General features: G+C 35.7%; 1 protein-coding gene across 2 annotated transcripts in view; it reads right to left on the bottom strand.

Moving 5' to 3' along the window:
* The window catches only part of rasa3 (RAS p21 protein activator 3), a 42,724-nt gene that overhangs the window by 12,205 nt on the left and 15,919 nt on the right, over positions 1-14,600 (bottom strand). For both annotated transcript variants that reach the window (XM_051117111.1, XM_051117119.1), the window contains exons 2-10: positions 14,412-14,529; positions 14,172-14,275; positions 13,462-13,556; positions 11,315-11,391; positions 5,955-6,035; positions 5,091-5,163; positions 1,614-1,687; positions 630-734; positions 392-548 (exon numbers count right to left, since the gene is read on the bottom strand). In XM_051117111.1, the coding sequence (XP_050973068.1) occupies positions 392-548; positions 630-734; positions 1,614-1,687; positions 5,091-5,163; positions 5,955-6,035; positions 11,315-11,391; positions 13,462-13,556; positions 14,172-14,275; positions 14,412-14,529 (884 nt within the window). The remainder of the gene's footprint in view (positions 1-391; positions 549-629; positions 735-1,613; positions 1,688-5,090; positions 5,164-5,954; positions 6,036-11,314; positions 11,392-13,461; positions 13,557-14,171; positions 14,276-14,411; positions 14,530-14,600) is intronic.

Below are 14,600 nucleotides of genomic sequence, written 5' to 3'. Positions count from 1 at the left end.
CACTAAAACTGAAAATCTAAAATTAAAAGCTAATTAAAATATTAATAAACATTATAATTCAGAATTTCTAACAGTAACAGTTGCAACAGTATCCCATGAGGATATTTTGTAAATTTCCTACTGTAAATATATCAAAACTTAATTTTTGATTAGTAATATGCATTGCTAAGAACTTCATTTGGACAACTTTAAAGGTGATTTTCACAATATTTTGATTTTTTTGCACCTTCAGATTGCAGATTTTCAAATAATTGTATTTCGGCTAGATATCCTATCCTAACAATCCATACATCAATGGAAAGTTTACAGATAATGTATACATCTCAATTTCTAAAACTTGACCCTTATGACTGGTTTTGTAGTCCAGGGTCACATGTGTGACCTCACTGACCTCGACGTGCGCCGACTGCAGCAGCAGGTCTCGGAGCGGGTTATAATGCTCCGTGGGGAACACGTGGTCCTCCGTGTAAACGATGTTGAGTCGTAACGAGCCCAGCTCATCGGCTTTCACCGATTTATTGCCGTTATCTCTGGGCTGCAGGAAGTACCTGTAAGAGAGCGGACGGTGAGCTCCTGCCCTATAAAAACACAAGTCACTTCAGACAGAAGACGCGTGACGAGGGCCGTACCATGCGTCATGAACACCCGACTGTCCCAGCACCTTCAGCGGCACCCGTACCTCTCCCAGAAACTCGTCTCCGAACTTCAGATTGCTGGCGTTCCACAGATCCACCCTGAGAACAGACATTACAGATTACTAGCACCACAGCTGTTAAAATGTTCAATTATAACAATTATAACAAATACACAATTAGAACAATTTTCAAAAATCATGTTTGTTAATTGTGCATTCCAATAATCTCAATCAAACTGCAGTTGGGTTATTTTGATTAAGTAAAAATAACTGAAAAAAATACAGCTAACACAATAAAAAAATGATAACATAATAAAAAACCTGATTTTTGAATAAACTGAATAAATAAATAAGAATAAATAAACACTATGGTATGTAGATATATGTAAAAAAAAAAAAAAAAAACAATTAAAAAAAATGACACAAAAAAAAAATGGAATTAGCAAAACTTTAAAATGGAAAATACAAAAATAAAAACAGATTCAAAACAATAATAAAAATGATAATAGAATCTGAATAATAATACTAAAATAACACTGTTAATGGCACATATTCCCCTTTCCTTCAACGTTTGGGGTGAGAACGACGTCCTCACTGAGTACAGACTGCAAAACAACTCAAACGACAAAAGGAAATTATACGGTGCCAAACTCGATGACTGCTGTTATCCGTGTGCCGATGCGACACACACCGGGTTCCTGTGATCAAACCGCACAGCTGCTGCAGTCGCCGCATGTTCTCATGCGTCTGACGGTGTTTACAAACATCACTCCTTGTTCAGCGTCACATCAAACTCATGATGCACAAAGCCGCTCAATTAAACTACTGTGAATGTTGAAATACGCTACGAATGTGACTCATAAACAGACCGTAACGCACCAGGTTTGTTTGTGGGCAGTTTATAGTAACAGTCAGTTACGTCATCCGGTCAGTGTAAACACAGGCCACTTCTGAGAATCTCACACTCACACACACTCACTTGAGCGCGAGCTTATCCACGTCGTCCTCTTCCACGTCAAACTGGCGTTTGGTGTAGCTCAGCGGTTTGGTCACCTGTGAGATGAAACACTGATGATCACTACCTGAACACATGCATTCATAACATCAGATTTCACTGATTCATTCGAACGTAATGTTTTCCGAGATCTGTCGTGCTCTATGAAGGAGCGTAACGCAGAACACATCACTGGTGCTGATATTCACACTAAATGTGTTTGTGCTGAACAACACCAGATGAGGGAAAAACACAAAGTTATGAGACGCCAGCTGAGCTTCTTTAACTCGAGCGGCACATTTTTAGACGGCGTTTTATGAGTGACACGCGTCAAAAATGCCCATCAAGTACATGTTTACATAGAAAAGCAATGGTAAAGCAGAAAGCTGTGCAGAACTACTACTGTATGTCTGATGATTGAAATGATACTGCTAATATAATCATGTGCTGCAGCTGTTAAACTGTCAGTCATTTTGAGTTTAAATCGTCTTGACTTTCTGAGTTGACCTCGAGAAACTGAATGTCTACATTCCGGCTAAGAAATATTTAGCATTTTTCTTATTTTGTATTATTTCTAAACATATACAAGATGTTTAAGCACAATATTTGTCTTTATGTTTCATGCATCATTTCTGCACGGATATTTAAGTCGTTTGTTTTACATTTACACCATGTTAAATGCAACTTTATTTAACCAGCTGTTTAACCCAGTTTTGTAGTTTTTAAGTTGACTTGTTAGTTATTGTAAACTAAAACCTATTAAAAATTATTTTGGTAATTGAAATAAAAAATAAAATATAAATATCAGATGAAAAACTGTTACCTTAAATTACACATAAACAAATAAATAAATCTTAGACTAAAATGGTTTTTAATAAATATAATACTACTTCAATCATGTAGTTGGGTTTTTAAGTTGAATAGTTATTGTAAACTAAAACATCATTTAAAATTAATTTTTGATAACTGAAATATAAAATATAAATTACTAAAATTAGTTAAATTAGTAAAAATAAATGGAACTTTTGAAACCACAAAAACAGATGGTTTGCAAGTTTTAAATGAAGATGACGTTAACGGAATCATGCTATAGTTGCGTTTTCATATATCTTCATATATAAAGTTAGAAACGAAACATAGAAATGTTGCCTTGGCAGCGAACTAACCGAAACAAACTAAATTTAAGATGAAGTGCTAAAATTCTACACCGAAATACAAATGAGCTAAACTTTAAAAAAAAATTAAATAATGTGACAACAATTACAATAAATAAGAACATAATTACTAAAACCTAAACCAAAATTAAAATAAAAAATATAAAAATACAAGCTAATTCAAAATATACAATTATATATATACTGGTATTATAAATAATACTAAAATAGCAAAAATAAATAAATAAATGAAATCAGATGAAATTAGAAATTTGCCTTGCCAACTAATTAACTAAAATAAAGTAAGTGTAAGTTAAATTACTAAAAATATATGGAACTTTTGAAACTTAAAAAAACAGATGGTTTTGCAAGATTTTAATGAGATGATGAGATAACAGAATCTTGCTATAGTGGCGTTTTACGAAAAGAAACGAAACTGTTATCTTGAATTGGTCAAACATATTCTTTTTTTTTGCCGTATCACCCTCTGAGTTCCTGTTTGAATAAACCAACTGAAACACAACAAACCGCTTGACTAATCAGGTTAGACACGGTTAAGCGACAAGGCGGGTCAGTTAAACAGGCACGTTTCTATAAATACAGGCGGACCCTCCAGAGACACACTTCCTGTCTGATCATGAGCGAATAATGTGTGCTTGGTGAGAAAATTCATTTCACACTGAGCTGCTGCTGCTGCTGCTGATGATGATGAAGATGCGTGTCCAGTGTGGGAGGGAAAGACTGCGGCCGCGAGGGCTGAGAGTTAAATGGAGCGGATTGTGTGTCTCACAATCAATCACACTCTTGTCTCGTCGTCCTCGTGTGTGTGTGAGAGAAACAGAGAGAAAACAGCTGTTCACATCTAATGACATGAACGCTAAACCCTCGGGAAATGCACGGATCACTGTGCAGGGTGTGGACGCTCTCACCTTTACCGCAGTAAACCACAGATTACAATATGAGAACGGCAGGGTTAGTGGAGACGATCACTAGTGCTGCTGCATGATTTAGAGCAGAGATCTGCACGGCCGAAGGGTGTGGAAAGTGTTAAAGTGAGAAACCGCCGTCCGCCAGCATCTGCTTCAACTATAAACACCTGAAAGCTCAGATATGATCTATTTCCATAGTAAACGCTTCCCTCTAAACTAGAAAGTAAACATCATGAGCAGCAGATGATTCATCCTGAACATCCTATCTCTCTCAAGACTTCATTTGATCTTTATTAAAAGTAATATTTCATGCTTTCACTGTGTAGTTTCTGCTCAAAAGATTTACGTGTACATGTGTGATGAAATCATATTTATTTGAAACAAGTATCAGCACTGAATCAATTTCTATTTTAATATTTCCCATTTTAATTGTAGTGACATTTTTGTGAATTTTTTATTTGTTTCTATATATATATATATTTTGCTTTTATTTCAGTTTTAGTTATTTAAGGACACCAAGTTACACTTTTTTATTTATTAAAATAAAAGAAATGTTTCTTTGGCTGAAAATATTTTAAAACTTTAAAACGTCTGAAAATAAATAAACTGGAATAAATGTAAATGAAAACTATAAATAATAAATATAAATATAAACGTAGTGCTGTCAAATGCTTAATTTTGATTAACTGCAACCAAAATAAAAGTTTTACATAAACAAAAACTTATTTTGGATTAATCGTTTGACAGCACTAATATATAATATACATATTTATATAGTTTTTATTTACTTTTATTTCAGTTTTACTTTTTGTTATTTTAGAACACCAAGTAAAAAACTCAATTAAAACTCAATTAAAATTATAAAAGTTTCTTTGGCAATTATCAGATCTGAATACATATATATATTATTTTAGTGAACATTTAGTTTAATTCAAATAATAAAATAGTTTTTCACGGTTTAAATTTGAGTTTAAACTTTAGTTTTATGGTTGTGAATACTGTTAAGTTTAAATAATTTATTTTGGAGTCCGAGGAACCAAAATGCCTGTTTAAAATTTAATTTTATTTACCAGTATTTTACATTAATTCTGAAGGCAACAATACTTTTTAATGCAATTTTGACTTGTTTTCAGAAATCACCTAACACAATTGTTAAACACTAATGTGAAGGCTGAATAAATAAAATGCTAAAAACACAAAAGTCAGGAGCAGACGTCATGCAAACTCTTTCTAGCTGGTAGTTTTAAGTGAATCAGTGACGCAGGTTCAACATGTTGTGAATGAGCCTTTGTAAGTCTTTAATTAAGTGTCACGTCATTTAATTATAAAGCTGAAAACACACGTCACACGCATCCTCGGACAGGACAATGAGCTCCTACCTCAAAGAAGAAGACCTCATCAAACTGAGGATTGTTGGTTTTTCGTTTGACCTTCGTCTTCTTGGCTTCTGACCTGTGAGGAGTGAGAGATGCATTAACGTTACGCTACGTTATGTCTCACTCACATAATAGATCAGCAGCTATTTCAGGGGACAACAGCAACAGGAACCTTGAAAAGAGTCACTGGGGGTCAAAAAAGATTTGTTTTTAAAGAAATTAATATTAAATTGATCTAAATTACTCAAAAGTGACAATCATTTATAATGTTACAAAGAATTTCTATTTCAAATAAATGCTGTTCTTTTGAACTTTCTACTGAAAAATAAAACGTATCACTGTTTGCACAAAAATATTGTGCAGCACAACTGTTTTCAACATTGCTAATAATCAGAAATGTTTGTCGAGCAGCAAATCAGTATATTAGAATGATTTCTGAAGGATTGTGTGATGCTGAAGACTGGAGTAATGATGCTGAAAATTCAGCTGCACATCATAGAAATAAATTACAGTTTAACAGATATTCACATAGAAAACAGCTGTTTTAAATTACAATAATATTTCACAATTGTACAGTTTTTTTTAATAAAATACATCTTTTAAAAAACATTTAAAAATCTTATGTTTTGACTATGTGTAAAGTGTTCATAATAGGGCTTCAATAGGTGTGGTTCATCTCAGGGAAATACTAAATTTCTCATATTTCATTCATTTCTAAAGCAATGCATGTAGTCCTGAGGTGAACGCAAGCATGCGTTTATTTCTCTGAGGACACACGCTAAGCCCTGAACTGCTGTCCTCCATTGGACAGGCTTAATCAGCACTTGTAAACTGGATGAGCGGCGATGCTTTCAGGTTTGATCTCACCTGGAGGGGCCGAGTAACGAGACGGCAGCGTACGGATCACACTGGCCATTCACTATGGGCAGATCCTGACACTCCAGAACCCTGCGCAAGGAAAACCATTATGAGCTTCACACACAAAATCTCAAATCACCACCATTTGATTATATCTAAAATAATAATAATAATTTTTGCATTCATGGAAAGCGTAAAAAATATAATCTTTCTTTTTGTAAATAATTTTATAATGTCAGCACATCACAAACATCCTCAAAACAATCCGCAGCTACGCAACATGATGTCACGTCCACGTCCAATCAGAGTCGAGCTCCGTCGTGTTCAGACACAAATGACATCATCAGCGAGTTACACAGACAAACACTCAAAGCAGATTCACATCACATAAATACACATACAGTGCTATTCTATCTATATGTGGATGTGTACATGCAGCAGTGCCAGGCTGTGAGTGTGAATGTGGGTCTGATGCTGATGAATGAACAGGATTTACAGCATCTCTAATACCATCCGATCCTTCCAGGGCACTTCCTGTGTGTTAAGCCTGTTTATATAATGCTGCGTCTGGCCTGGTCATACAGCTGCCCATAAATACACCCGCCGTGACGTCCAGCGCTGAGCTAAAACTGACTGAGACCTACTGCATGTGTCCAATGAAGCTTTCGGACACTCAAGCGATCAAAGCCGTGGCGTCGCAGTTAACGCATCATGCTCATATATACTGAGGATTGAGTTGCTGTCCTTATTTGACCGTCAGTCAGGGTTCCCACAACTCGGTTAGCTTCAAATTCAAGGACCTTTCAAGGTCCAATATCCTTAAATTCAAGGACTAAATGTGGGGACACATTTCAAGAGAGCAAAGTTACATTGTGTTACTTTGTAAGACACATTGTTACAGTTTTCATGTGTCAAACACAACTATGCAAATAAGCTTTTTTGCATTTATTTTTGGCCATATGAGAGATCTGATATTCTATTTGTTGCATTTCTGTTTTGCATAAAACTAAAGAATACTCTGTACATCTTATGCTGTATTCTAAAATGATCTGATACGAACTTTTGCATGGATTTTATTGAAAAGACCTTAGGCTCGTGTAACGTAAATCAAGCAAGCTAGTATGCATAGGGCACGAAGTGTTGGCGAAATAACACATTAGTGGACCGGTGGGAATAATATATACATTTTTCCAGAAAAAATCTTGCATAAAATAAATTCAAGCACTTTCAAGGACCTGTGTCTATGCATGTTTATTTTCAAAAACTTTCCAGGGCCTTGACTTTTTTTTTCAGATTCACAAACTTTCAAGGATTTTAAGGAGCCATGGGAACCCGTAGTGACCAAAAATACACAAATTAAGTTTGCACTGCTAGACATTTTAATTAATCACAATTAAATTAATTAATTTTAATTAATCATTAATCACAATTTAAATAATAATACTAAACGTAAAAACATTTTATATAAAATCTCCATTTAACCCTTGTGAAAAAAGTTACACATAAGTTACACATAAAAAAAAAAAAAAGAAGACCCATGGAAGATTATTGCTGAAGTAGAAAAAGTTCAAAAAGTGAAACTAAAAACAAGTTATAGAGGTTTAAGTTTATAAAAATGCTTTATGAACAATATTTTATATAAAATATATATTTTATGAAACATGTTAAACTCTAAACTTGCTAGAAAATCAAAGCCATGAATATAAAAAAGTAGTGTTACATATTTGAGGTTGATATCTCAAAAAATGAGCTTTCAGTAAGATTCTGATTGGGTGCAGTGCCAGATTTCCCCCCATTAGACGCCAGCAAAACTCCACTGGTGCACACAGCAGTTGGATTTGTGATTTGCAGTAGTTTTTCTCTCTCAAATATTACAAGCACACATACACAATTTTTTTATGACACACATACAAACCACACTCTGACATCCATACCAACACACCCACACAATTATAGCTGCATTATTTATCCAATTGGCTGTATAATATGCAGAAGCTGAAAACAGGAATAAAGTGAGTATTTGCTTTATAGGTAAATGGCACCATCTGGTAATTTTAAAGCCTTGCCAACAAAATGAAAGTCTATTAACAAACACTGCATCTTTTTACAGTTAAATGGCACTGTGATTAAAAATATCAGTTTTAATGGGTTTCAATAGGGACATTTTTGTCCTTAAGGTCCTGAGAGGAACTATTTTTTATACCTAGTGCAAAATAGATTTATTAAAGGAAATGGGGGTGAAATAGTAAAATTCCAATAAAAATACACAATTTATGCACCTGTCAATAACACAGGCAAATGATCAAAAAAACAAAACTGACAAAAATGTCCAAAAGGCAGCACATGGGTTAATAAAATATCGCAAATAAAATCATATAAAATATAAATATTTATTTTATAATTTTAGACATACAAATCTAAATAACTTTAGTGAACTTAGACGAATTAATCCAATTAATCATTAACCATTTAAACATGCCAATAGTGACCATCACACATAAGGACACCAGTATGTTTTGCAGTCATAATAACATGTTGTGTAATACGTTCTGCATTTCCTGCTTTATCTAAGATTATAAAAACGTTCCTGTGTCAAAGTCTCATACAGCAGAATCACAGCAGCGCAGCACTGAATGAATCAGTGTGTGTGTGTGTGTGTGTGTATGGAGACGTCATCCTCGCTGTGTCTTAAAATGGAAGCTGCATAAATATCCTGTGAATGAGAGCGCTGCTCACTGTGACACTAAGCTCATTACCCAGAGTGCTCCAGTGTGGGAAACTGTCCAGGCATGGACCCACTGATGCTGTGAAAGCATATGGAATCTATATCTGACAGCACAAATGCATTCATGCAGCTATAGATATGTGAAGTCGAGTGCACACACACACACACACACACACAGGCAGGAGACATTAGTTCACTTATTCACTCTCAGTCTGAGTGTTGCGCTTCTCTTGTCTCCTTAAATAAAGCGTCAGCTTCTAATCAAAGCATCAAACCACACAGTAAGTGTGCAGCGAATCAGAGAGCTTGATCTGTGATGCAGAAATATATTTCAGTAAAGAGGCAGACACTGGTTACGCCGCACTACCACAGTATTGCTGCAGAACACACACTACGCACAGTATGCAACATCACTGCACGCAACAACACCTCATTAAACATCAAGCACCGATTGAGATGCATGCTAATGGACACTCAAAAGCAAATGACGGTGGTTTGGGTGATCATCACATGCACGCTAAGTCAAAGTGACATTGGATTAAAGCATGCATTCCTTGGGAATCGAACCCATGAGCATGGTGTTACGAGCCAAACTGTACTGTTTGAGCTACAGAAATGATGTGATGAAAAAGAAAACAAGATCTAAAAACCCACGAAACACACAGATCATTCATTCAGGATGATGAGAGCTAAGAGTGACAAACTCAGTGCAAATATAGCGAGAAAATTAAGACGAAAATGAAGATGGAAAGTGAGATGGAAAGAGCCATTTCTGCCGCTGGTCCTGAAGACACAAATGAAGATGAATAAACAACAGCAAATAACTCATTAGACTGAGAATCTCATGCTCTCGTTCTCATTTTCACAGCGGTTTCTGTAGGGAACTAAAGCAAATTCAATCGCATCCATTACACAACCCTAGAATCAAATGCTGATGTGATGGCAATTATAATCATTCCAAAAATATGTTCTAAGAATCTTTTGTTAATGTTTTCATTAAGTTATAATAAACATTATCTCTGAACATTCTCTAAAACAATTTTTATAACGTTTTTTTCATGGCTGTGCGCATGTTAAGGGAACGTTCCATTTGATCTATTTGCAAATATTACATATATTATGAGAATGTTACTTTTGAATGTTCTCTGAAGATTCCGAAACAACTGGATACATTTAAACGATATTTGAATGTATCTAGACAATGTATCTGGACAACTAAACACTCTTTAAATGTTTAAACAATGTGGAAAGTTCCATGAATGATAACATTTTGAGAACATTATTAAATACCAGACAACTCTGAATGCACATTCTAATAACATTACTAGAAGAAGTTTTTTTTGTCTCTTAAAGAACCTTGCCACAACGTTCTGAGAACATTCCCCGATAGCTGGTATCAGTCTATCAACGATCTTCAAGGAGAAAGCGGTTCCTGTCATTTCTACCAGGGCTCTACAGTGCGAACATTTCAGTGGCATTCGCGACTGAAAACTACTGCGATCAGCGTATTTGTGTTTGCGCTGAGGGAGCTTCAAATGTTTCTATGTGTTTTTGCAACGCTGAGTAACATATCACATATCACAGACACAGTTTCATAAACAACGTGTAGAGAGAGTGTAAAAAAGAGACTGATTGTGCAGTGTAGAGAACTTTGTTGATTATAATACAACTTTGTGAGTTCGCCATGAACTAAGACGAGTGACAGCTTTAATGATTTTTAAGGGAGATTGTAAATGAGATATTGATTTAATACAGCAGCTAAATAAACAAGAAATTAATATTAAGTGACTTACATTGTCTGACTATAACACTATTACCTGATTTTGCTTTTTTTTCATGGTCCAAAATAATCTGAAACAAGTTACAACTGAGCTGCTGGTAACCAAACAGTTCCTGGTAGCCACTGGTTTACATAGTATGAAAAAAACTGCTCTAGAAGTCAACGGCTACCGTCAAGTGTTTGGCTCCCCACGTTCTTCAGAATGTCGTCTTTTGAGTTCAGCAGAACAATGAAAGTCATACAGGTTTGGAACAACACAAAGGTGATTAAATTATGACAAAATGTGTATTTTTGGGTGAACTGTCCCTTTAAGGAAAGCTTTTGTAATCAGAAGTGTTTGTTTGCAACATGGACAGAAAGTGGCATCCTTTAGACAACAAATAACAGGCGTGTTGAAGTTCACTGCTGAAGGTCTGGTTACAGGCTTTAAAGCTGAAGAACCACAAAAACAATATCTGGCAGGGGAACTATTAGACTGTCAGCATGATGAAACCCTCTTTAATGCATCACTGCTAAAAATACTGCTAGAGCTGCAGGGTGTGTTTTCTGTTCAATCAAACACAACTACAACGATAATGACTGTTTCCGAACATGTTTCCAAACACTCGGCAGTCACTGGTCAAGCGGTCAGAAAGTCCCGCCCCCAAACTCACATGATTGCCTGAGTCAGAAGCGTCTCTATGACTCTGAATATGAAATAGCTTATAATCAGTAGGCTGCTGGATGACGAACGCCACACGTACATGAAGAATCACCCTGTTATACATGCTCTGATCCTTCAAGACGTGAATCTGATAAGACACAAGGGCTGAGCTCTGATTGGCTGACGGGGGGCTGATTGGAACTTGTGATTGGCTGCCTCACCTTGTTGCCAGCTTATGGCAGATGACTCCGCTGTCTGTGATGACCTCACTGAGACGCAGCTCCAGGTGAACCTTTCCCTGCGGAGGAGAGAGAGAGCAGCGTTACCATGGTTACACCCGCCACCCGAAGAGAGGGAGCACGAGAGACGGAGGAGCAGAGCGTGAGAAACCAATGAAAACACAAGCGCTGCAGGCTCCCATGAGGCTGTGCTGGGATCGGGCTGCCGATGACTCACAGGCGGCACACGTGAACCGACACACCGAAAACACTCGGGGTGGGTGGTACTACGGCACATACCGATAGAAATGTGTCAATATAATAATGTAATACACACACACACACAAACCCACACACATACATATGTTTTTTACATAATATATATATTTTACAATTAAAAAAGCATTAAACAATTAGATATAAAATTATTATTATTATTATTATTATTACATAAAACTATATTATATTTTTTCTACGAATTTATTTTCTCTAGTTAAAACATTGTTTCTTGGTTTTGAGTGTTTACATTTGACTTGAAGTGTTTGATAGTGTGAATGTAATTAATTTGATATGAATTATTTGAGCTTGTTCTTTGTGTCCATTAACATAAAAATTGAATGAGGAAAAAGATTTAATTCAGTGGATTATCAAAAATAGACATTAAATCATGATTATTAAATAAACATTTTTTAAAAATACAAACATTGTTTTTTAATAAAATTTTCAGATATTTTCATTAAAACACCCAGAAGTTACTGCAATATAGAATATTTTAGCGACAGCGCACAGCTCTTCTTCTGAGAAATGAAACTTTCTCAATTTGAAACAACATTTCCGTTTTGAGTCTTTAGTTTTGAATTTGAGCGTTTCATAACGTGAATCCGATTCATTTGATTTATGAGAATTATTTGATCTTGTTCTTTGCGTCCATCAAAATAATCCAAAGAGATGAAGTGCTTTTCATTAATGAAAGATTTGATTCACTAAATTATGAAAAATAGAACTTAGCATTTGATTATTAAATCAATATTATCTATCTATCTATCTGTCTATCTATATATATATATTTCATTTATATATTCATTTTTAAAAATATATATATATATATATTAATTTAATTGTACTTTTAACAGTAAAATAATATGAGATGAAGCATCCTTTATTAATGGAGAACTTTATTTACTAAATTATGAAAAATAGAAATTAACATGATTATTAAATAAATAAATAAATATATATATATATATATATATATATTACAGTAAAATAAGTAAATGAGATGAAGCACCTTTCATTAATGAAGGATTTTATTTACTAAATTATGAAAAATAGAAATTAACATCTGATTATCAAATAAATAAATAAATATTACAAAATAATTTAATTTTACTTTTAACAGTAAAATAATCAAATGAAATCAAGCATTTTTTGATTAATGAAGAATTTAATGCACTAAATTATGAAAAATATAAATAATTAATATATTACTATTATTATATAAATAAATACATATTTTTACAGTTATTTAAAAAAACCTTTGGATTTTCAGACATATATTGTTAGTGTGATATAAAATGATATTTTATCGACAGCACACATCTCTTCCCCTGAGCAGTGAAACTTTCTGTTTGAAACAAAGTTTCTCTGTCTGACTTCAGCTGACATCATCAATATGCAAATGAGCCTTGTGAAGAGGATGGGCCGCTCTTCCTCACACACGGCACAACAATGAGCGCTCTATGGACAGAGACTCAGGGCTCTTCATTACACACACACATCCTTCCTCTCTCAGCTCTGCATGAATGCGTCTGTGTTTCTGAGGATCCGCTGCGGCTCCGGCGCATACAGATGTTTCTGCACAGCATCTCATTCGGCTCTGAGCTACAGTGCATCAGACGTGCAAATGAAGTGAACTCGATTAAATACGAACGATGAAACTGCTGTGATCCTGATCTAAACAGGCTGACGTTCTGCATCTCCTCGTAAATCGTTTGAGGCGCTATCAGTGGTCATGTGATCCTGGAGGATGTCAAGGTGAATCAGATTCACTTGTGTTTGTGCTCAACACACACCATGTTTGTTTTGAAATCCGCCGGACCCAAACACCAGCGCGCTCACATCGAGACACACGTGAGTGTATGAACACGTACCTGCACCTCTGAATCTGCACAGACCGGCTGCAGCGGGAACCAGTGGTCTTTACCGTGGTATTTCTGCAGGTCTTCCTTCTTCACAGCCACTTTACCTGCAGAAACAACACAGATCCCAGACCAGCTCATGAATTGAGAAACCCTGATCCCCACCAACCAGAACACCCTAGCAACCACCTAGCAACCACACAGTCTTACTCTGGCTCCTTGGCGTTTTTGGTGTCAAACACTCCTTGTGTTTTCTTAGAAAGCTGTTAGTTAGTATTCAAACGCTTTGTCTGTCTTTGTTCTATGTTGTTTCTCAAATATTCTCCCTCCTCCTGCCTCTGGCCGTGTTAATCATAAATGAATCATAACGATCTGGTTGGTCAAGCTGTGTGATTAAATGTAGGATCTCTGCTGTGATTGGACGAAAACTTGGCGTTGAGGCCTAAGCTGTGTTTTCATTGGCTGAATGGACACAAACACACACTTATTTACTTTGTGTTCTAAACAGTGCAACTCCCTAGACTTATATTGTTTTATATACAGTTAGTTATAAATATTGTAATCAAACAACAATCCATACACTAACCCTAAACCTTGCGTACTTTCATTTTTACAGCACATTTACAAATTATTAAATTACAGGAAGTGCTGAACATCTGGCGACAGGTCAGAAACATGTAACATCCTGTACTGAAACACAGACATTAATAAGACGCGCTCACCGATGCTGGAGTCCCTCCTGAACACGTCTCTGTCAAAAATGTAGAAGGACAGATGGCGGAAACTGCGTGGGATTTCACAATAAAAGTCCTCGCCGTAGAACGGACTGCCGCGGACGGAGACATCAGATATTGTGGGTGTTATTATTCTTAATTAAATGACTGTTCATTGTTAGATTGATGCACATGTGAGTGATGCTACACCTCATTAACAAATTATGTGCAATGTGTGTGTGTCCTCACCATAAGGATTTCTCTATGGTTTTGGTTCGAAACACTTCCTCCTGGTCCAGGTTGACCGTGCAGTAACAGTCCCGCATCTTATTGGGACCCGGATACTGAGGGATGTTCTTCGCTTCACCTGCAGAGACACAGACAGTCGTTTAGTCATTTATGAGGCTGATGATTAATGTGTTTGCAGCCGTAATGAGA

Source organism: Labeo rohita, chromosome 1 (assembly GCF_022985175.1).
Source record: "Labeo rohita strain BAU-BD-2019 chromosome 1, IGBB_LRoh.1.0, whole genome shotgun sequence".
NCBI lineage: Eukaryota > Metazoa > Chordata > Actinopteri > Cypriniformes > Cyprinidae > Labeo > Labeo rohita.
Note: the sequence above shows the minus strand (reverse complement) of the source record. Positions and strands in the feature narration are given on the sequence as shown.